Source organism: Bufo bufo, chromosome 4 (assembly GCF_905171765.1).
Source record: "Bufo bufo chromosome 4, aBufBuf1.1, whole genome shotgun sequence".
NCBI classification, from domain to species: domain Eukaryota; kingdom Metazoa; phylum Chordata; class Amphibia; order Anura; family Bufonidae; genus Bufo; species Bufo bufo.
The window spans coordinates 27679607-27703011 of NC_053392.1; the positions used below are offsets into that span (position 1 = coordinate 27679607).

The 23405-nt window shown below is 43.9% G+C and overlaps 1 protein-coding gene across 1 annotated transcript in view; it reads left to right on the forward strand.

Annotated features, from left to right (window-relative positions):
* Positions 1-23405, forward strand: part of LOC120998923 (taste receptor type 1 member 3-like) — a 108260-nt gene that overhangs the window by 82609 nt on the left and 2246 nt on the right. Inside the window, exon 5 of the mRNA XM_040429801.1 lies at positions 2776-2899. Within this exon, the coding sequence (XP_040285735.1) occupies positions 2776-2899 (124 nt within the window). The remainder of the gene's footprint in view (positions 1-2775; positions 2900-23405) is intronic.

The following is a 23405-nucleotide window of genomic DNA, read 5'->3' on the forward strand; positions in this document are numbered from 1 at the left end:
CTTTATCAACTTTTATGGATCAGTGGCCTGAATGTCTTTATATAGTGAAGGGGAACTTTAATTTTGTTATTAATCCAGAGAAGGATAGGATTTCCATGGTGGGCGATATGTATACCTCGCCTCAAGGGTCCCACTTGGCACGGCTTTGCCAGGAATCAGGGTTTTTGGATGTATGGGGATATTTGGGGAAGTGGAAAAGAGCATTTTTCTGTGTAAGTAAATCCGGGAATTCTATGTCCAGGATAGATTTGCCCCTGATAAATAAAAAATTATTTGAAAGATGTTAAACAAATGAAATATGAAGCTGGGGCTTTATCGGACCATGCACTCTTCACTATTGAGGTATGTATGGTGGATAATAACCACAGTATAAGACCCCCATTTAGATTGAACCCTCATTGGATTTCCATAATGGATAACCATGAATTGATTAAACAGGAGATAGAGGTTTTTGGGGATAGCAACTACAACTCAGCAAGGACCCATTTTGTATGGGATGCATTCAAGGCCTTTATGAGGAAAGTGTTTATTAGTAATATTTCTACTTTAAGAAAAAGATACAGTATGAAAGTTGAGATCAAAGATAACTATATGGCTCCGACTTCCGTTATCTAGAGCCTACAGATTATCCTTGGGGAAGATGGTGATTTTGCCCACATTACTCTATGTCCTTAGGAATTCCCCAGTATGGATTGAAGATAAGTTCTTTAAATTAATTGAGAGAATTATTAATGATTTACTCTGGGGGAGTAAGCGAGTAAGGCTTAAATTGGAATACTTCTACAAGCCCATTGAACATTGAGGGCTCAACCTTCCCTGTTTCAAGGGCTATTTTTTAGCTTCCCAGTTATGGTTATTTTGTGAATGGGAGAAAAGCCCTCTCTGAAGAACCTTGGTGAGGAGATCTCCGCATGACACTATGTTAATTTTATTGGAATCTGGCCAATTAATTAATCTCCAACAGGACTATAGTCTGGCTACGAAGCTATTTACTAAGTCCTGGAGTACTATTAAAGATTGGTTGGGGAAAAAAGGGATCCCTTTGTTGTACACACCTTTGGTATAATTATCATTTAGATGAACTGGCTGGGGATTAGTACTGGCAAAAATATAATATTTTGCATGTTGCCCAGGTGGTTAAGTATGGGGTTACACTCCCGTCTTTGGAGTTAGCACAAAGAGAAAATATACTTAATCTCTCTTGGTTTAGGTATTTTCAGTTACGTTCGGCACTCTCTAGTATAAAGGGAAAACTTTTTCTTGAGATAGACACTTCCACTTTTTTGAACGATTTGATAAAAGGTTAAGATTTCTCAACTTTATAAATGTTTACTTAAAGCACGATTTAATAATATACGTTCTCCCGGACAAAAGTCCTGGGGAATCGACTGCCCAATGATTCAATTAAATGATTGGATTGGATTGAAATTAGGATTAGTGTCTCATAATTTTAATCACGTTTTGGTTAAATTTCATATTTTGCATATAATTTATATTCCACCTGTATGGCTTAACAAATGTGTTTTAAGAAACACTTCTGATTATTTACACATGTTTTGGACTTGTATCAAACTAATAGAACACTGGAGGTCAATTCATAACTTTATCATCCAAAAATTGGAAGTGGTGATTCCATTTACAGTGGAATGCTGGATACAGAGTGACCTATCCAAGGTATATTGTCATAAATACAAAAGGATTCTTTTGACCAAAATAATGTTTTTGGCGAGACTTTTGATTGCACGGGCTTGGTTTTCATCAAATACTCCAAGTATAAACTTATTGTTAAACCTCGTGAACAAGATCAAAAGATATAAAAATATTTTATATAAACAAAGAAATTCTGAGGAAAAATGGATTAGGGTATGGGGAGACTGGAAGTTTTAAGTTTTCCTGCCTCCACCTCCTCAATATCCCTTCCCGTCTTGTTGACGGGGGGGATAAGAGACGCATCGCAAAGAGAGGGGAGCTGGGAGGGATTGGGGGAGTAAAGGTTAAAAGGGGAAAATAGAAATATTAATGTTGATGTTCTATTTTGTATCGAAATTTACTGTTTGATTTTCTAATAAAAATAATAATAATTAAAAGAAAGTATTTTTTTTTCAAACTATAGCTTTAATAGCTTTAATTTTTCTCAGAATTGCAAACTTACACTAAAATAAATTATTAAAATGGGTTCCCTATTTCATATTGGTTATTTTGATATATAATATGTATAGTTTTGTAGGAACTGCGGAACTATGGAAATCATTTTAGTGTGGATATTTTTTCTTATATTATTTTTTGGATGCACAATGTCCTCCAACAGGTCATTAAAAGACCTCTGAGGGACACTGGCACTCTCAAATTTTAACTGTAACAGGGACATCCAAAGTTATAGTGGGAAACAGCCCCATGTGTAGGGCTTTGAACACAGGCAGAACAGATCAGGGTCCTACAGCTCTGCTATACCTGGTCCACCCAGACATCACCTGATCGCCAAGCTGCTTCTTCTATTCACTGCATAGCACTCATGCAGTGTTATGCAACAAGAAAGGGAGAAGGCAGAAGTAGTAATAACCCTCTTCTGTCTTCTCCACAGGGTCCCTGGTTGCCCCTGACTTTTACAGAGATCAGGATTACAGGCCAGGACCAAGCACCGTACTTGTATGGCACCTGGTTGTTATGGAGTTAAAGTAAAACAGCAAAACAGAAATAACAGTTTAGATATAAAAATTGTAAAATATCAAATCCTTGAGAGCCAAAATACAAGCATTAAATATATGACAATTCCAGACACCGCGCTCCGCCTGTAGTGAGAGTTGTCTACCCGGACACAGGAAAGTCCCACTGGAAGGAAAACAGAAATGCTGCTACTACTGTGCCCCCTGTGCAGAAGGCGAGATCTCCAACCAGACTGGTGAGTTGGGCCAAATGTGCATGAATATAACCCTTTGTATAAAAAATACAGATCTTATTTTCCATACAGGGCGTTTTTGACTGAAAAGAGTTAAAAGTAGAAATCAGAGATGACCAAATCAAATCTAAAATAATCAATTTCAACCAAAATTTTGAAAAAAAAATTCAACTTGCATCCAAATCTGAATTTTCGGCGATTCGATTCAGGCAAAATAGAGAGGGACAAGAGAAAAGTCCTAGGAGACCACAGAATGTCATACTCAATTTTTCAGGACACTTGGAGCACTTTCGATTCAGGTAGAGTGGATTCAGGTGTGAATCGAATCTGCCAACTGATTCATTAGATTTAGACCCTGATACAGCACTGGGTGGGGAACGACTGTGTCAACCCGCAGATTTGACTTTGGAAAAATTGCTTCATGTTGATGATACTGAACTGTTTGCTCTTGTTTCTGTTGCTCTTGGCAGCTGACATGTCGGGAGGTGGGTGACTCAGCAGAAGTGGAGAGGGACTTCCTGGTCAGAGACAAGGGCAGCAGGTGTCTGCTTGCTGAAAGCTGTGGCAAGCTGTGTACACAGTGTATCCTGGTTAGTGTTGAGTGAATACGAGTATCCGAGGTGGACTTCGATCCAAATTTCAGGAAAAAGTTGATATGCCGCAATGCCAAATTTCCTAGCACTTTGTGGTAACAAATCAATTTCCCCTGAAATGACAGTAAAAAAAAAACAAAAAAAAAACAACAAAACATATTTACCTTAACCTTTTGCATGCGAAGAGGCCATCATGGCCATCTTGATTGCAGAAACTGTGCAAAATTCTTTAATCAAGATTGTCACGATGGCCTCTTTGCGCAAATGGATAAGGTAAGCTTTTATTTAAATTTTTTTTACCTTGATTAACCCCTGTAAGACCTACCGTATTTTTGGCCCTATAAGACGCACTTTTTCCCCCCAAAAGTGGGCGAAAAATAGCAGTGCGTCTTATGGGGCGAATGCTGTGGCCCTCGGGTGTATCGGCTGAGAGGGAGGAGGGGCTGGGGGCCGGCATCTGGTTCTGTAATGGCTCCACCCACTTTATGAATGAAGCAGGTGGCGCAGGTGTGTGACATAGTGAGTCACGCTGTGAACGCCCGCCCGGCCTCCTGGCTGCTACGAAGTTAGTAGTAAGTAAAGCGCTGGATTTCAGATGATATTTGAATAGTTTAACAATACCTACAAGTTAGATATGATTATACTACTGTGAGCGGGGCCCGGTGTAGTAGAATAAAGTGACTGCACCGGGCCCCGCTGCCATTACAAAACCAGATGCCAGCCCCCATTCACTACACAGGGACACTGTTATGGGGGATCTGTGGATGACACATTAGATAAGATGCTATATATGTGTCATCCACAGATCCCCCCATAGCAGTGTCATGCCATCCACAGATGCCCCCATAACAGTGCAATCCACAGATGCCCCCATAATGATCCCCAATAACAGTGCCATCCACATGTGCTCCCATAACAGTGCCATCCACATATGCCTCAATAACAGTGCCATCCACAGATGCCCCATAACAGCATCTTATAGGGCGAAAATTATGGTAAATTGGAGCCTCAGATGCCACAATCAGCAATGAATCATTGGCGATCATTGCGCTTGCTACATACAAAGAAATGCGCCACAAATCAAATTTCTTTGTGACATTTGGTGAAGAAGCTGAATCTAATATTTCAAAACTTTGCTCATCTAAAATCCTGGTAATAAAACTATTTGTCCTCCCTTTAAAAAACATCCCCCCTTTGCTCTTTGATAGAGAGGTTCAAAAAAGCATGGCTATTTAGTAATTATCTGATTCTTTCATGTGAATGATACGTCATTATCTAAAAAAAACAAGCATACAGCTTGCCATTCTTGCCAGCGTGCCTGAGGATCCAGTTTTTCTGAAATGCCTCCTGATCGTTCATCATGGCTAGTTTCATCATCATCAGTCTAATCCTCCTACCCAAGCAACTCTTACTCCTTTGAGAGCCTGCCATTAACTTCTGAAAGTCAGCAAAATCCAATCAATGCTACAGCAGCGACTGCACCACCACTAAATTGACTAGGTGGGAGTCAAGCTTGTGCACTAGTGGATTGCTGGGTGTGTAGAGTTGTTTTCTGACCACAAATTCTAATATTGAAGCTGACGATGGAGTCTAGCAGGAGAAGGAGGAGTAGTCTGAGAAAGAGAAGCAATAACTGATAATGACAATGACACAAGGACACTACTGCATGTGAATGCAACCTGGCTGCCACAAAGGAGACCAGAAGAAGGAGGACACTCTTGTTGCGCTAGCTGGTGGCCTGTTCTATTTTCTCACAGTAAATGGTGATGCCGGCGTATGTGCTGCAATAGATCCATGGTGCCTATGTTTGTGATTGTACGCCAACGGCTTATTTTAATCCTGCAGACCTTGCACATGGCAATGCTTTTGTCTTATGGGGAAAAACTGCCAAATGGGAGATACTCAGACTCTCCACACAGAGCTAGCAACAGACAAGCTTGGCTTAGTTCTGACATATTTTGAGCCTTTGCCCAGAATATCAGGAGCATCACCAGTTCCCAAGCTGACCATAATAGAAGAAGATTTGGCCCTGGCAGTTTCCTGGGAACTGCTAGACTTACAGTACATACATTGCCTCTGCACTTTATTGCTTTTGACGCAGTGGCCACCACCCTCCTGCTCTGGTCTCACATCTTTATCCGTATCTTGATTAAACTTCCAGGTCCTGTCAAACAGAAAGTCATTATCACAGCTCTCATCTTCCCATCACTCACCTCTCCTTGAAACTCTTCATCCTGCCAGTATAATCACTAATGTTGATGCTTCTTACACAAGTCATAACCAAGAAGAATATCCTATTTTCCATAGCATATAAGCAAGGCTCCCCACTAGAGTGCCGTGAAGATACAGAGGATGAATCTGAAACTGAGGGTTCCAAGGGGGGGCAGGAGGAATGCTGTGACCACGACTCCAAGGCACGGTGTTTGACTGTTTTGACAGAGAGGAGGAGTTAGCCATCCAATTGGTACAGGGGCAACAAGAGAACCTTAAATACCACCGACACCTCTGTCCCTGCCTACTTGCATGACTGCCTTAAGTGGCAAATCACAACTGGTCGACGGTCCTTGCTTATTTACGTGCTGACGCTTACCAAGGTTAAGCAGAGGGAAAAAACAAACAAAGCGACAGGAAGGCACACAAATACTGAGAACAGATCACTTAAAAATTCCAAGCCAAGGTCATGCATGAATGGTCAAGTCCTGGCCCAAATACAGTACATCAGGCAGAAGCAAGTCTAAGAACCAAGCCACGGTCATACCAGGAGATGCAGAAAAGCCAAATCAGAATCTAAGAATCAGAGTCAAAAGGAGTATCCAAAGTCAGGAGGTAAGAACAATCCACACTCCAAAGCAAGTGAGGTATATAGAACCGTTACCAAGCACTCTATGACCAGCAGATTCCCTGTTTAACCACCTCCCGACCGCCTAACGCAGGATTGCGTCCTGCGGGCGCCGGGTTATTCCTCCTGGATGCATCGGCGCGTCCTCTCACGAGACGCAAGATTTCCTGTGAACACGCGCACACAGGAGCGCGCGTTCACAGGATCGGGAGGTAAACGAGTGGATCTACAGCCTGCCAGCGGCGATCATTCGCTGGCAGGCTGTAGATGTGATTTTTATAACCCCAAAAAGGTATATTAGACGCTGTTTTGTTAACAGCGTCTAATATACCTGCTACCTGGTCCTTTGGTGGTCCCTTTTGCTTGGATCGACCACCAGAGGACACAGGCAGCTCTGTAAGTAGCACCAAACACCTCTACACTACACCCCTCCTGTCACTTATTCACCCCTTATTAACCTCTGATCACCCCATATAGACTCTCTGATCACCTCCCTGTCATTTATCACCCCCTTAACACATACGGACGTCTGAATGGAGCCTTATAGGGGGGTGATCACCCCATATAGACTCCCTGATCACCCCCCTGTCATTGATGACCCCCCTGTAAGGCTCCATTCAGACGTCCGTATGTGTTTTGCGGATCCGCGGATCCGCAAAACACATACGGACGTCTGAATGGAGCCTTACAGGGGGGTCATCAATGACAGGGGGGTGATCACCCCATATAGACTCCCTGATCACCCCCCTGTCATTGATCACCCCCCTGTAAGGCTCCATTCAGACGTCCGTATGTGTTTTGCGGATCCGCGGATCCGCAAAACACATGCGGACGTCTGAATGGAGCCTTACAGGGGGGTGATCAATGACAGGGGGGTGATCACCCCATATAGACTCCCTGATCACCCCCCTGTCATTGATGACCCCCCTGTAAGGCTCCATTGAGACGTCCGTATGTGTTTTGCGGATCTTCAAAACACGGAAACCGCGGTTCCGCAAAACACGGACAACGGCAATGTGCTTTCCGCCTTTTGCAGATCCGCACATTGCCAGAACTATATAGAAAATGCCTTTTCTTGTCCGCAATTGCGGACAAGAATAGGACATGTTCTATAGGCTCTACAAAAAACGCAGTGTTCGCCCGATCAGGCCTGATCTTGTGCGCACACTTGCATTCAGTCCGCCCCACCGCAGTGACAGAAATATATATTTTTTCTGATCACTGCAAAAACACAGTGAAATCGCTGGGGCGCTATAAAGATCACTTTTGAGGGGCATGGCGAGTTCATAGAAGATTTATTTTTTTTTGCCACAAGTTAGCGGTAATTGATATACAGTACAGACCAAAAGTTTGGACTCACCTTCTCATTCAAAGAGTTTTCTTTATTTTCATGACTATGAAGGCATCAAAACTATGAATTAACACATGTAGAATTATATACATAAACAAGTGTGAAACAACTGAAAATATGTCATATTCTAGGTTCTTCAAAGTAGCCACCTTTTGCTTTGATTACTGCTTTGCACACTCTTGGCATTCTCTTGATGAGCTTCAAGAGGTAGTCCCCTGAAATGGTCTTCACTTCACAGGTGTGCCCTGTCAGGTTTAATAAGTGGGATTTCTTGCCTTATAAATGGGGTTGGGACCATCAGTTGCGTTGAGGAGAAGTCAGGTGGATACACAGCTGATAGTCCTACTGAATAGACTGTTAGAATTTGTAGTATGGCAAGAAAAAAGCAGCTAAGTAAAGAAAAACGAGTGGCCATCATTACTTTAAGAAATGAAGGTCAGTCCGTCAGCCGAAAAATTGGGAAAACTTTAAAAGCTATTTGACCATGAAGGAGAGTGATGGGGTTCTGCGCCAGATGACCTGGCCTCCACAGACATCGGACCTGAACCCAATCGAGATGGTTTGGGGTGAGCTGGACCGCAGAGTGAAGGCAAAAGGGCCAACAAGTGCTAAGCATCTCTGGGAACTCCTTCAAGACTGTTGGAAGACCATTTCAGGGGACTACCTCTTGAAGCTCATCAAGAGAATGCCAAGAGTGTGCAAAGCAGTAATCAAAGCAAAAGGTGGCTTCCTTGAAGAACCTAGAATATGACATATTTTCAGTTGTTTCATACTTGTTTGTTATGTATATAATTCCACATGTGTTAATTCATAGTTTTGATGCCTTCATAGTCATGAAAATAAAGAAAACTCTTTGAATGAGAAGGTGTGTCCAAACTTTTGGTCTGTACTGTATATATATATTTTTTTTTCTTACAAAGTCTCATATTCCACTAACTTGTGACAAAAAATTAAATCTCACATGAACTCACCATACCCCTCACGGAATCCAAATGCGTAAATTTTTTTTAGACTTTTATATTCCAGACTTCTTCTCACGCTTTAGGGCCCCTAAAATGCCAGGACAGTATAAATGCCCCACATGTGACCCCATTTTGGAAAGAAGACACCCCAAGGTATTTCTTGAGGGGCATAGCGAGTTCATGTAAAATTTAATTTTTTGTCACAAGTTAGTGGAATATGAGACTTTGTAAGTAGGGATGAGCGAACCCGAACTGTATAGTACCGAATTTTGGGGTGTCCGTGACACGGACCCGAACCCGAACAATTTCGTAAAAGTCCGGGTTCGGGTTCGGTGTTCGGCGCTTTCTTGGCGCTTTTTGAAAGGCTGCAAAGCAGCCAATCAACAAGCGTCATACTACTTGGCCCAAGAGGCCATCACAGCCATGCCTACTATTGGCATGGCTGTGATTGGCCAGTGCACCATGTGACCCAGCCTCTATTTAAGCTGGAGTCACGTAGCGCCACACGTCACTCTGCTATGATCAGTATAGGGAGAGGTTGCAGCTGCGACGTTAGGGCGAGATTAGGCAGATTAACTCCTCCAAAAGACTTCATTCTGTGATCGATCTGCAGCTGTGGATCATTGAAGTGCTATTATTGACTTGCTCACTTTTTTGAGGCTGCCCAGAGCGTTTTTAGATCACTTTTTTTCTGGGGTGATCGGCGGCCATTTTGTGACTTGTGGTGCGCCAGCACGAGCTATCACCAAGTGTATTTAACCATCGATAGTGTGGTTATTTTGTGCTATATCCTACATCAGCTGCAGGCTGAGCCTGTGTCACCGAAGTGCATTTAACCATCAACAGTCTGGTTATTTTTTGGCCATATACTACATCAGCTGCAGGCTGAGCCTGTGTCACCCAAGTGCATTTAACCATCAACAGTCTGATTATTTTTTGGCCATATACTACATCAGCTGCAGGCTGAGCCTGTGTCACCCAAGTGCATTTAACCATCAACAGTGTGGTTATTTTTTGGCCATATATTACATCAGGGGCAAGTTGAGACTGTCACTCAGCGCCTAAAAAATAGACCTGACATTTCTATTCAACCAAATCTGCACAGTTTTAGCTGGTCAAGTTATTTGTAGTGACCGTAAAAGCAGACTTTTTGTTCTGGGTTGAAAAAGCATTCCCAAATTTGCCATTCTGAAAATAACTAGTTTGTGGTATTTGAGGCCTACTTGAAATCTATCCCAAAAAGAAAATCTTACATTGAAGGTATTGATAGTGTCATTCAGAAAAACCTAAGACACACGCTAGCGTGCTGATAGAAGTGTCATTCTGTGATTAAACCTATAACTGTCACACAGCGCAAAAAAAAACAGGTCTCACATCTCTATTCAACCAAATCTGCACAGTTTTAGCTGGTCAAGTTATTTGTAGTGACCGTAAAAGCAGACTTTTTGTTCTAGGTTGAAAAAGCATTCCCAAATTTGCCATTCTCAAAATAACTAGTTTGTGGTATTTGAGGCCTACTTGAAATCTATCCCAAAAAGAAAATCTTACATTGAAGGTATTGATAGTGTCATTCAGAAAAACCTAAGACACACGCTAGCGTGCTGATAGAAGTGTCATTCTGTGATTAAACCTATAACTGTCACACAGCGCAAAAAAAAACAGGTCTCACATCTCTATTCAACCAAATCTGCACAGTTTTAGCTGGTCAAGTTATTTGTAGTGACCGTAAAAGCAGACTTTTTGTTCTGGGTTGAAAAAGCATTCCCAAATTTGCCATTCTGAAAATAACTAGTTTGTGGTATTTGAGGCCTACTTGAAATCTATCCCAAAAAGAAAATCTTACATTGAAGGTATTGATAGTGTCATTCAGAAAAACCTAAGACACACGCTAGCGTGCTGATAGAAGTGTCATTCTGTGATTAAACCTATAACTGTCACACAGCGCAAAAAAAAAACAGGTCTCACATCTCTATTCAACCAAATCTGCACAGTTTTAGCTGGTCAAGTTATTTGTAGTGACCGTAAAAGCAGACTTTTTGTTCTAGGTTGAAAAAGCATTCCCAAATTTGCCATTTTCAAAATAACTAGTTTGTGGTATTTGAGGCCTACTTGAAATCTATCCCAAAAAGAAAATCTTACATTGAAGGTATTGATAGTGTCATTCAGAAAAACCTAAGACACACGCTAGCGTGCTGATAGAAGTGTCATTCTGTGATTAAACCTATAACTGTCACACAGCGCAAAAAAAAACAGGTCTCACATCTCTATTCAACCAAATCTGCACAGTTTTAGCTGGTCAAGTTATTTGTAGTGACCGTAAAAGCAGACTTTTTGTTCTGGGTTGAAAAAGCATTCCCAAATTTGCCATTCTGAAAATAACTAGTTTGTGGTATTTGAGGCCTACTTGAAATCTATCCCAAAAAGAAAATCTTACATTGAAGGTATTGATAGTGTCATTCAGAAAAACCTAAGACACACGCTAGCGTGCTGATAGAAGTGTCATTCTGTGATTAAACCTATAACTGTCACACAGCGCAAAAAAAAAAACAGGTCTCACATCTCTATTCAACCAAATCTGCACTTTTAGCTGGTCAAGTTATTTGTAGTGACCGTAAAAGCAGACTTTTTGTTCTGGGTTGAAAAAGCATTCCCAAATTTGCCATTCTCAAAATTGTGGTGAACGGGAACAATGAGGAAAACATCTAATAAGGGACGCGGACGTGGACATGGTCGTGGTGGTGTTAGTGGACCCTCTGGTGCTGGGAGAGGACGTGGCCGTTCTGCCACAGCCACACGTCCTAGTGAACCAACTACCTCAGGTCCCAGTAGCCAGCAGAATTTACAGCGATATTTGGTGGGGCCCAATGCCGTTCTAAGGATGGTAAGGCCTGAGCAGGTACAGGCATTAGTCAATTGGGTGGCCGACAGTGGATCCAGCACGTTAACATTATTTCCCACCCAGTCTTCTGCAGAAAGCGCACAGATGGCGCATAAAAAACCAAGCCCATCGGTCTGTCACATCACCCCCATGCATATCAGGGAAACTGTCTGAGCCTCAAGTTATGCAGCAGTCTCTTATGCTGTTTGAAGACTCTGCTGCCAGGGTTTCCCAAGGGCATCCACCTAGCCCTTCCCCAGGGGTGGAAGAGATAGAATGCACTAACGCACAACCACTAATTTTTCTTGATGATGAGGACATGGGAATACCACCTCAGCACGTCTCTGATGATGACGAAACACAGGTGCCAACTGCTGCGTCTTTCTGCAGTGTGCAGACTGAACAGGAGGTCAAGGATCAAGACTGGGTGGAAGACGATGCAGGGGACGATGAGGTCCTAGACCCCACATGGAATGAAGGTCGTGCCACTGACTTTCACAGTTCGGAGGAAGAGGCAGTGGTGAGACCGAGCCAACAGCGTAGCAAAAGAGGGAGCAGTGGGCAAAATCAGAACACCCGCCGCCAAGAGACTCCGCCTGCTACTGACCGCCGCCATCTGGGACCGAGCACCCCAAAGGCAGCTTCAAGGAGTTCCCTGGCATGGCACTTCTTTAAACAATGTGCTGACGACAAGACCCGAGTGGTTTGCACGCTGTGCCATCAGAGCCTGAAGCGAGGCATTAACGTTCTGAACCGTAACACAACCTGCATGACCAGGCACCTGCATGCAAAGCATGAACTGCAGTGGAGTAAATACCTTAAAAACAAGGAAGTCACTCAGGCTCCCCCTGCTACATCTTCTGCTGCTGCCGCCTTGGCCTCTTCTGCTGCTGCTGCCGCCGCCTCGGCCTCTTCCTCCGCCTCTGGAGGAACGTTGGCACCTGCCGCCCAGCAAACATGGGATGTACCACCAACACCACCACCTGCGTCACCAAGCATCTCAACCATGTCACACGGCAGCGTTCAGCTCTCCATCTCACAAACATTTGAGAGAAAGCGTAAATTCTCACCTAGCCACCCTCGATCCCTGGCCCTGAATGCCAGCATTTCTAAACTACTGGCCTATGAAATGCTGTCATTTAGGCTGGTGGACACACACAGCTTCAAACAGCTCATGTCACTTGCTGTCCCACAGTATGTTGTTCCCAGCCGCCACTACTTCTCCAAGAGAGCCGTGCCTTCCCTGCACAGACAAGTGTCCGATAAAATCAAGTGTGCACTGCGCAACGCCATCTGTGGCAAGGTCCACCTAACCACAGATACGTGGACCAGTAAGCACGGCCAGGGACGCTATATCTCCCTAACTGCACACTGGGTAAATGTAGTGGCGGCTGGGCACCAGGCGGAGAGCTATTTGGCGCACGTCCTTCCGCCGCCAAGGATCGCAGGGCAACATTCTTTGCCTCCTGTCTCCTCCTCCTCCTACTCAGCTTCCTCCTCCTCTTCTTCCACCTTCTCATCCAGTCAGCCACACACCTTCACCCCCAAATTCAGCACAGCACGGGGTAAACGTCAGCAGGCCATTCTGAAACTCATATGTTTGGGGGACAGGCCCCACACCGCACAGAAGTTGTGGCGGGGTATAGAACAACAGACCGACGAGTGGTTGCTGCCGGTGAGCCTCAAGCCCGGCCTGGTGGTGTGCGATAATGGGCGAAATCTCGTTGCAGCTCTGGGACTAGCCGGTTTGACGCACATCCCTTGCCTGGCGCATGTGCTGAATTTGGTGGTGCAGAAGTTCATTCGCAACTACCCCGACATGTCAGAGCTGCTGCATAAAGTGCGGGCCGTCTGTTCGCGCTTCCGGCGTTCACACCCTGCCGCTGCTCGCCTGTCTGAGCTACAGCGTAACTTCGGCCTTCCCGCTCACCGCCTCATATGCGACGTGCCCACCAGGTGGAACTCCACCTTGCATATGCTGGACAGACTGTGCGAGCAGCAGCAGGCCATAGTGGAGTTTCAGCTGCAGCACGCACGGGTCAGTCGCACTGCGGATCAGACCCACTTCACCACCAATGACTGGGCCTCCATGCGAGACCTGTGTGCCCTGTTGCGCTGTTTCGAGTACTCCACCAACATGGCCAGTGGCGATGACGCCGTTATCAGCGTTACAATACCACTTCTATGTCTCCTTGAGAAAACACTTAGGGCGATGATGGAAGAGGAGGTGGCCCAGGAGGAAGAGGAGGAAGAGGGGTCATTTTTAGCACTTTTAGGCCAGTCTCTTCAAAGTGACTCAGAGGAAGGTTTTTTGCAACACCAGAGGCCAGGTACAAATGTGGCCAGACAGGGCCCACTACTGGAGGACGAGGAGGACGAGGATGAGGAGGAGGTGGAGGAGGATGAGGATGAAGCATGTTCACAGCGGGGTGGCACCCAAAGCAGCTCGGGCCCATCACTGGTGCGTGGCTGGGGGGAAACACAGGACGATGACGATACGCCTCCCACAGAGGACAGCTTGTCCTTACCTCTGGGCAGCCTGGCACACATGAGCGACTACATGCTGCAGTGCCTGCGCAACGACAGCAGAGTTGCCCACATTTTAACGTGTGCGGACTACTGGGTTGCCACCCTGCTGGATCCCCGGTACAAAGACAATGTGCCCACCTTACTTCCTACACTGGAGCGTGATAGGAAGATGCGCGAGTACAAGCGCACGTTGGTAGACGCGCTACTGAGAGCATTCCCAAATGTCACAGGGGAACCAGTGGAAGCCCAAGGCGAAGGCAGAGGAGGAGCAAGAGGTCGCCAACGCAGCTGTGTCACGCCCAGCTCCTCTGAGGGCAGGGTTAGCATGGCAGAGATGTGGAAAAGTTTTGTCAACACGCCACAGCTAAGTGCACCACCACCTGATACGGAACGTGTTAGCAGGAGGCAACATTTCACTAACATGGTGGAACAGTACCTGTGCCCACCCCTCCACGTACTGACTGATGGTTCGGCCCCATTCAACTTCTGGGTCTCCAAATTGTCCACGTGGCCAGAGCTAGCCTTTTATGCCTTGGAGGTGCTGGCCTGCCCGGCGGCCAGCGTTTTGTCTGAACGTGTATTCAGCACGGCAGGGGGCGTCATTACAGACAAACGCAGCCGCCTGTCTACAGCCAATGTGGACAAGCTGACGTTCATAAAAATGAACCAGGCATGGATCCCACAGGACCTGTCCATCCCTTGTGCAGATTAGATATTAACTACCTCCCCTTAACAATATATTATTCTACTCCAGGGCACTTCCTCATTCAATACTATTTTTAATTTCATTTTACCATTATATTGCGGGGCAACCCAAAGTTGAATGAACCTCTCCTCTGTCTGGGTGCCGGGGCCTAAATGTGTGACAGTGGCCTGTTCCAGTGGTGGGTGACGTGAAGCCTGATTCTCTGCTATGACATGAAGACAGATTCTGCGCTGACATAAGGCCAGATTCTCTGTTACGGGACCTCTCTCCTCTGCCTGGGTGCCTGGGCCTAAATGTGTGACAGTGACCTGTTCCAGTGGTGGGTGACGTGAAGCCTGATTCTCTGCTATGACATGAATACAGATTCTGCGCTGACATAAGGCCAGATTCTCTGTTACGGGACCTCTCTCCTCTGCCTGGGTGCCTGGGCCTAAATGTGTGACAGTGGCCTGTTCCAGTGGTGGCTGACGTGAAGCCTGATTCTCTGCTATGACATGAAGACAGATTCTGCGCTGACATAAGGCCAGATTCTCTGTTACGGGACCTCTCTCCTCTGCCTGGGTGCCTGGGCCTAAATGTGTGACAGTGGCCTGTTCCAGTGGTGGGTGACGTGAAGCCTGATTCTCTGCTATGACATGAAGACAGATTCTGCGCTGACATAAGGCCAGATTCTCTGTTACGGGACCTCTCTCCTCTTCCTGTGTGCCTGGGCCTAAATGTGTGACAGTGGCCTGTTCCAGTGGTGGGTGACGTGAAGCCTGATTCTCTGCTATGACATGAAGACAGATTCTGCGCTGACATAAGGCCAGATTCTCTGTTACGGGACCGCTCTCCTCTGCCTGGGTGCCTGGGCCTAAATGTGTGACAGTGGCCTGTTCCAGTGGTGGCTGACGTGAAGCCTGATTCTCTGCTATGACATGAAGACAGATTCTGCGCTGACATAAGGCCAGATTCTCTGTTACGGGACCTCTCTCCTCTGCCTGGGTGCCTGGGCCTAAATGTGTGACAGTGGCCTGTTCCAGTGGTGGGTGACGTGAATCCTGATTCTCTGCTATGACATGAAGACAGATTCTGCGCTGACATAAGGCCAGATTCTCTGTTACGGGACCTCTCTCCTCTGCCTGGGTGCCTGGGCCTAAATGTGTGACAGTGGCCTGTTCCAGTGGTGGGTGACGTGAATCCTGATTCTCTGCTATGACATGAAGACAGATTCTGCGCTGACATAAGGCCAGATTCTCTGTTACGGGACCGCTCTCCTCTGTCTGGGTGCCGGGGCCTAAATGTGTGACAGTGGCCTGTTCCAGTGGTGGGTGACGTGAAGCCTGATTCTCTGCTATGACATGAAGACTGATTCTGCGCTGACATGAATCCAGATTCTCTGCTATGGCATGAAGAGACTGATTCTCTGCTGACATGAAGCCATATTCTTTGCTATGGCATGAAGAGACTGATTCTCTGCTGACGTGAAGCCAGATTCTCTGCTATGGGACCTCTGTCCAATTGATATTGGTTTATTTTTATTTTTTTAATTTAAATTTTAATTCATTTCCCTATCCACATTTGTTTGCAGGGGATTTACCTACATGTTGCTGCCTTTTGCAGCCCTATAGCTCTTTCCTGGGCTGTTTTACAGCCTTTTTAGTGCCCAAAAGTTCGAGTCCCCATTGACTTCAATGGGGTTCGGGTTCTTGACGAAGTTCGGTTCGGGTTCGGATCCCGAACCCGAACATTTACGGGAAGTTCGGCTAACTTGTGCCAAAAAAATAATATTCTAGGAACTCGCCATGCCCCTCACAGAATACCTTTGGGTGTCTTCTTTCCAAAATGGGGTCACTTGTGGGGTATTTATACTGCCCTGGTATTTTAGGGGCCCTAAAGATTGAGAAGAAGTCTGGAATCCAAATGCCTAAAAATGCCCTCATAAAAGGTACTTATTGGAATTTGGGCCCCTTTGCGCACCTAGGCTGCAAAAAAGTGTCAGACATGTGGTATTGCCGTACTCAGGAGAAGTAGGGCAATGTGTTTTGGGGTGTCTTTTTACATATACCCATGCTGGGTGAGAGAAATATCTCTGTAAAATGACAACTTTGTATAAAAAAATTGGAAAAGTTGTCTTTTAGAGAGATATTTATCTCACCCAGCATGGGTATATGTAAAAATACACCCCAAACCACATTGCCCTACTTCTCCTTAGTACGGAATACCACATGTGTGACACTTTTTTGCAGCCTAGGTGCGCAAAGGGGCCCAAATTCCAAAGAGTATCTTTACGATTTCACAGGGCATTTTTTACGCATTTGGATTCCAGACTTCTTCTCACGCTTTAGGGCCCCTAAAATGCCAGGGCAGTATAAATACCCCACAAGTGACCCCATTTTGGAAAGAAGACACCCCAAGGTATTTCGTGAGGGGTATGGTGAGTTCATGTAAAAAAAAAAATTTTGTCACAAGTTAGTGGAATATGAGACTTTGTAAGAAAAAAATAAATAAATAAAAAATAAATCATTTTCCGCTAACTTGTGACAAAAAATAAAAACTTCCATGAACTCACTATGCCCATCAGCGAATACCTTAGGGTGTCTACTTTCCGAAATGGGGCCATTTGTGGGATGTTTCTACTCTCTGGGCATTGTAAAACCTCAGGAAACATGACAGGTGCTCAGAAAGTCAAAGTGCGTAAATTCACATTTTTGTACCATAGTTTGTAAACGCTATAACTTTTGCGCAAACCAATAAATATACACTTATTGCATTTTTTTTATCAAAGACATGTAGAACAATAAATTTAGAGAAAAATTTATATAGAAATGTAGTTTTATTTGAAAAATTTTACAACAGAAAGTGAAAAATTTCATTTTTTTACAAAAATTTTGGTCAATTTCGATTAATAACAAAAAAGTAAAAATGTCAGCAGCAATGAAATACCACCAAATGAAAGCTCTATTAGTGAGAAGAAAAGGAGGTAAAATTCATTTGGGTGGTAAGTTGTATGACCGAGCAATAAACCGTGAAAGTAGTGTAGTGCAGAATTGTAAAAAGTGGTCTGGTCATTTAGGCTACTTTCACACTTGCGGCAGTGTGATCCGGCGGGCAGTTCCGTCGTCGGAACTGCCCGCCGGATCCGCCGATCTGCCGCTGACTGAAAGCATTTGTGAGACGGATCCGGGTGCGGATCCATCTCACAAATGCATTGCAAGGACGGATCCGTCTCTCCGCTTGTCATGCGGACCGACGGATCCGTCTTGTACATTTTTTCACATTTTTACCGATCTGCGCATGCGCATGCCGGAACGACGGATCCGGCATTCCGGTATTCTGAATGCCGGATCCAGCGCTAATTCATTCCTATGGGAAAAAATGCCGGATGCGGCGTTCAGGCAAGTCTTCAGTTTTATTCGCCGGAGAGAAAACCGTAGCATGCTGCGGTTTTCTCTTTTGCCTGATCAGTCAAAACGACTGAACTGAAGACATCCTGATGCAAACTGAACAGATTACTCTCCATTCAGAATGCATGGGGATAAAACTGATCAGTTCTTTTCCGGTATAGAGCCCCTGTGACGGAACTCTATGCCGGAAAAGAACAACGCAAGTGTGAAAGTAGCCTAAGGGGGTTTAAGCTAGGGGGGGCTGAGGTGGTTAAATACCCCCCACTTCCTGGTCACACAATGCACTGTCTGGTCATGTGACACAGAGAATTGAGTCTGCTGACACTGGTAGTGACACTAGTTCATAATCTCATCCTATTTTTCCTCAATAATAATGTTGTGACTATAAGAATCCAGGGAGCACTGTGGTATACTATTGATACTTCTACTACTACTAATGGTTGCATGGCTGGTGCTGCTACTGGACTTTGATCTACTATCCACATTCTAACTCTCAGATGACAAGGCCTGGCTCTTTCATTTTGCATGCTTCTGATGTCCAAGCATGTTATTATAGGGCATATGAATAAAAAATCACGAATTTGATATGCAAATTATTAAATAGTGCTGTCAAAAATGCAAACTGTAATTTAATTTAAAGATAGAGATATTATTAAATTTCTTGGACATGGTGATGCTTAAGATGTTTATATTTTTTTATTGGTTACGTACTTATTTTTTTATTCTAGGGAAAGGCGGTTATTTAAATTTTTATGTATTTTTTCAATATTTTTTTATAGCCACAATATGCAATACTTAGATTTATTACAGCTTATACTGTATTCCCATAGAATGACAGTACAAGCTGAATTTGATGATATCCTATGTTGGCCTGGCACTCGCTGACCAATATTGGAACTTGGTGTATTAAAATGAATGACTGGCTTCCCCGATTACTGCATGGGGGTTTTAACCGCAAAGCGTGTGCATCCGGGTTTTTCACTATTTTAATTACACGGTCACACTTGACCACTGCATCTAAAGGCTTAAATGACTATGATCTGCATTATTAGACCCAGGAGTCTTCTGTTTGAAACAGCAGAGACCTGTCGGCTACGGCACCTGCTGCACACGCAAGCGGGCGCCATGTTTAAAGCCTAAGGTTTAATTAAACATAGGTTTTCCTCACCTAGATTTTCCCCAAACACAGGGAGATTAGAAGTTTCACAGTACACAGGTCCACCAGCTTCCAGGCTCTGACTCTGACTGTCAGTCCAAGGCCTCTTATTCCTCCAGTATGATCCCAGCTACTACAATTGGGATTATCTCAGGCTAGGAGGTCCCTCTACCAAACTAAACCTTTGCTGAAACAAATACAGTTTTCTGGATTCTTTTGTCTCACCCAGCTGAAGACTCTGGGTAAGATATACACCCCTTCCAGCACCTTGCCGCAACAGGTAAGAGAATGCAATTTTTGCAGAAAAATATGTTTCAGCTACATGGTCTGTTTCAGTGATACGTTCACTAACATAGGTATAACAATAAAAAAATTTCAGTAAATGTCTTTGAACTATATGATATTTTTCAGTAATAGAACGAGTAATTTTTTCTAGTAAAAACAGTTATAAACAGGCTATTACAATATTTCTTTTTTTTGTAAAAACTTTTTTTTTGTAGCGAATCAATTTTCCCTAAAATAGTGGCTGAAATAAAAAAAGATATACTCACCTTGTCCACTTGCTCGCAGAGATGCTATCTTCTTTCATCTTAATGGAAGAAAACCCACCATAGGACCTGCAGCAAGCATGATGATGTCACATGGGAGCGTCATCACACTTGCCGCGGGTCTTTTTGGTGGGTTTTCTTTGATCAAGACGGGAGCAAATAGCCATTCAGCGATCAAGTGGAGGAGGTGAGTATATATATATTTTAACCCCGAGATGAATGTGAGTCTCAGATGCCACGATTAGCGTTGAACTAGGCATCTGAGGGGTTAAATTATGGGGATGGAGCGATCGTCACTCCTCGTCATTGCGCGTGCTCCTGCTCCATACAATGGAAAGCAGTTCATGACGAAGTAATTCGTAAGAAATCAAATTTTATGACAAAGTTCGGCGAAGCTGCCAAAACTGATCAGTCCCTCACTCTCTCTATATAATTTCCCTGATCAAAGTCCCTAAAATATAACCAATTATATATTTTTATTCACTTCCCTATACTCTGCTAATAGTCTCCCTATCACACTAGATTAGTGGTTTGTGTCTCTAATAGCATTTTATGAGACACTGCCACATCACCCACAGACAACACCCTTCCGGGTCATGGTCACAAGCTGAAGACAGAATGAAATTTATTCTCTCTAAACATAGCAAGCTGCCTTCCTACTGGCCCCTAATTGGCGAATCAGGGTGTCTGTCAGCCTCTAAGCCAAATCAGGGAAAGCCTCCCCCACACACTTTCTCCCAGCGTCATGTGATCCTTCATCTTCTTCCTTCCTCCTCGGCAGTATTCACAGAAAAATGGCACTTGGTACGGTATTTACTTTATTTATCCAAAAAGGATCACTAAAACTTCAGATTTGTTTGGAGATGCATATTTGTAAAATTCATAACAAATCCGATTAGTTTAGAATTGATTCGCTCATCTGAACCTCAGATATCAGTTGTTTTAACATTATTGCATGTTATAATCATGGAATACAAAGCAGCTGGCATAAAGTAAGCCATCAGCTTTTAATAAGCAATAGCTAATATTTTAAAGATTCCATGCAAGTGTGTAAATTAAACTTTAGTTTACTAATAGAAAGGTTACTTGTGCTAGATGTGCCAGAAAGGAATCTGTAGTGTGGTCCTAGAATAGTCATCCTGACATTAAAGGGGTATTCCCATCACAGACAATGGGGGAATATCGCTAGGACATGCCCCATTGTCTGATAGGTGCTGGTTCCACCTCTGGGACCCGCACCTACAAGGAGAACGGAGTGGGGAGAGCTGTGGCTAGAGGACCCCGGATTTCCCGGGGTCTGTTGTCCACCACCAAGCGCTGCTCCCATAGAAGTGAATGGGAGCTCACCGCGCACGCATGGCACCTGCTCCCCTTTCATTTCTATAGGGCAGACGGAAATAGCCGAGCCAGCGTTCCGCTATTTTTGGCGGCCCCATAGAAATAAATGGAGGTTGGCTGCACTCCGTTCTCATTGTAGGTGCGGGTCCCAGAGGTGGGACCCGCACCTATCATACAATGGGGGCATATCCTAGCGATTGAAGACAGAGGCAGTGCTTTAGACCGAAGGATTCTGTGCACATCTGTATTTCTTTCTATTTTTTTCTCTTTTAATCTCATTACCATCCTTATAAAACTCTTATACTCTGCTTAACCCTTTTTAAGATAAATCATTTCAGAACTTTTTCCACCTTTAATGTGACCTATAAACTATACAACTCAATTGAAAAACAAACTGAAATCTTTTAGGTACAGAAAAAATATACAAATAAAATAATATGGTTGCATAAGTGTGCACACCCTTAAACTAATACTTTGTTGAAGCACCTTTTCATTTTATTCCAGCACTCAGTCTTTTTGGGTATGAGTCTATCAGCATGGGACATTTTGACTTGGCAAGATTTGGCCACTCTTCTTTGCAAAAACACTCCAAATCTGTCAGATTGCGAGGGCATCTCCTGGGCACTGCCCTCTTCAGATCACCCCACAGATTTTTAATCGGATTCAGGTCTGGGTTCTGGCTGGGCCATTCCAAAACTTTAATCTTCTTCTGGTGAAGCCATTCCTTTGTTGATTTGGATGTATGCTTTGGGTTGTTGTCATGCTGAAAGATGAAGTTCCTCTTCATGTTCAGCTTTCTAGCAGAAGCCTGAAGGTTTTGTGCCAATATTGACTGGTATTTGGAACTGTTTATAATTCCCTCTAGCTTAACTAAGGGCCCCAGTTCCAGCTGAAGAAAAACAGCCCCTTGGCATGATGCTGCCACCACCATGCTTCACTGTGGGTATGGTGATCTTTCGGTGATGTGCAGTGTTGTTTTTGCTCCAAATATATCTTTCGGAATTATGGCCAAAAAGTTCAACCTTGGTTTCATCAGACCATAACACCTTTTCCCACATGCTTTTGGGAGACTTCAGATGTGTTTTTGCAAAATATAGCCTGGCTTGGATGTTTTTCTTGGTAAGAAAAGGCTTTCATTTTGCCACTCCACCCCATAGCCCAGACATATGAAGAATATGGGAGATTGTTGTCACATGTACCACACGGCCAGTACTTGCCAGATATTCCAGCAGCTCCTATAATAATGCTGTAGGCCTCTTGGTAGCCTCCCAGACCAGTTTTCTTCTCGTCTTTTCATAAATTTTGGAGGTACGTCCGGTTCTTGGTAATGTCACTGTTGTGCCATATTTTCTCCACTTGATGATGACTGTCTCCACTGTGTTCCATGGTATATCTAATGCCTTGGAACTTCTTTTGTACCCTTCTCCTGACTGATACCTTCTAACAATGAGATCCCTCTGATGCTTTGGAAGCTCTCTGTGGACCATGGCTTTTGCTGTGGGATGCGACTAAGAAAATTTCAGGAAAGATCAACTAGAGCAGCTGAACTTTATTTGGGGTTAATAGGAGGTTAATGATGGCCGGTGTATGCTGACTCCTATTTAACAGGATTAACAGAATGTGATTGCTTAATTCTGAACACAGTTTCTCAGTTATAAGAGGGTGTGCACACTTATGCAACCACATTGTTTTAGTTTTTTTTGTTTTCTTCCCTCCACCAAAAAGATTTCAGTTTGTTTTTCAATTGAGTTGTACAGTTTATAGGTCACATTAAAGGTGGAAAAAGTTCTGTAATGATTAATCTTTGTCTCATTTTTACAGCACAGAAACCTGACATTTTAACAGGGGTGTGGAATAAAAAAAAGCCATATTGAAAATAGGCAAACGTTTGAACCCACAAAATTAAAGTGGCTACATCCTTAAATGATTAAATCATGTGCATCATTAAGCAATTTCTATTTAATAAATGTTATTATAAATTCAGAATAAATAAAAAATAAAACTGCGGCACTCGCCGGTCTTCAATTCATGCTGATTTATTCACCAGAAATTGCAACGTTTCGACCTCTCTGTCTTTCTCAAGCAAATAAATGTGTGTGTATACACGAATACATATACCTTCCAAAATGGTCATATGATCACCATGCAAATCGGCCACATGATCAATGGCCACATGATCATCATGCAAATCGGTCACATGATCAATTTGCAAATCCATGATTA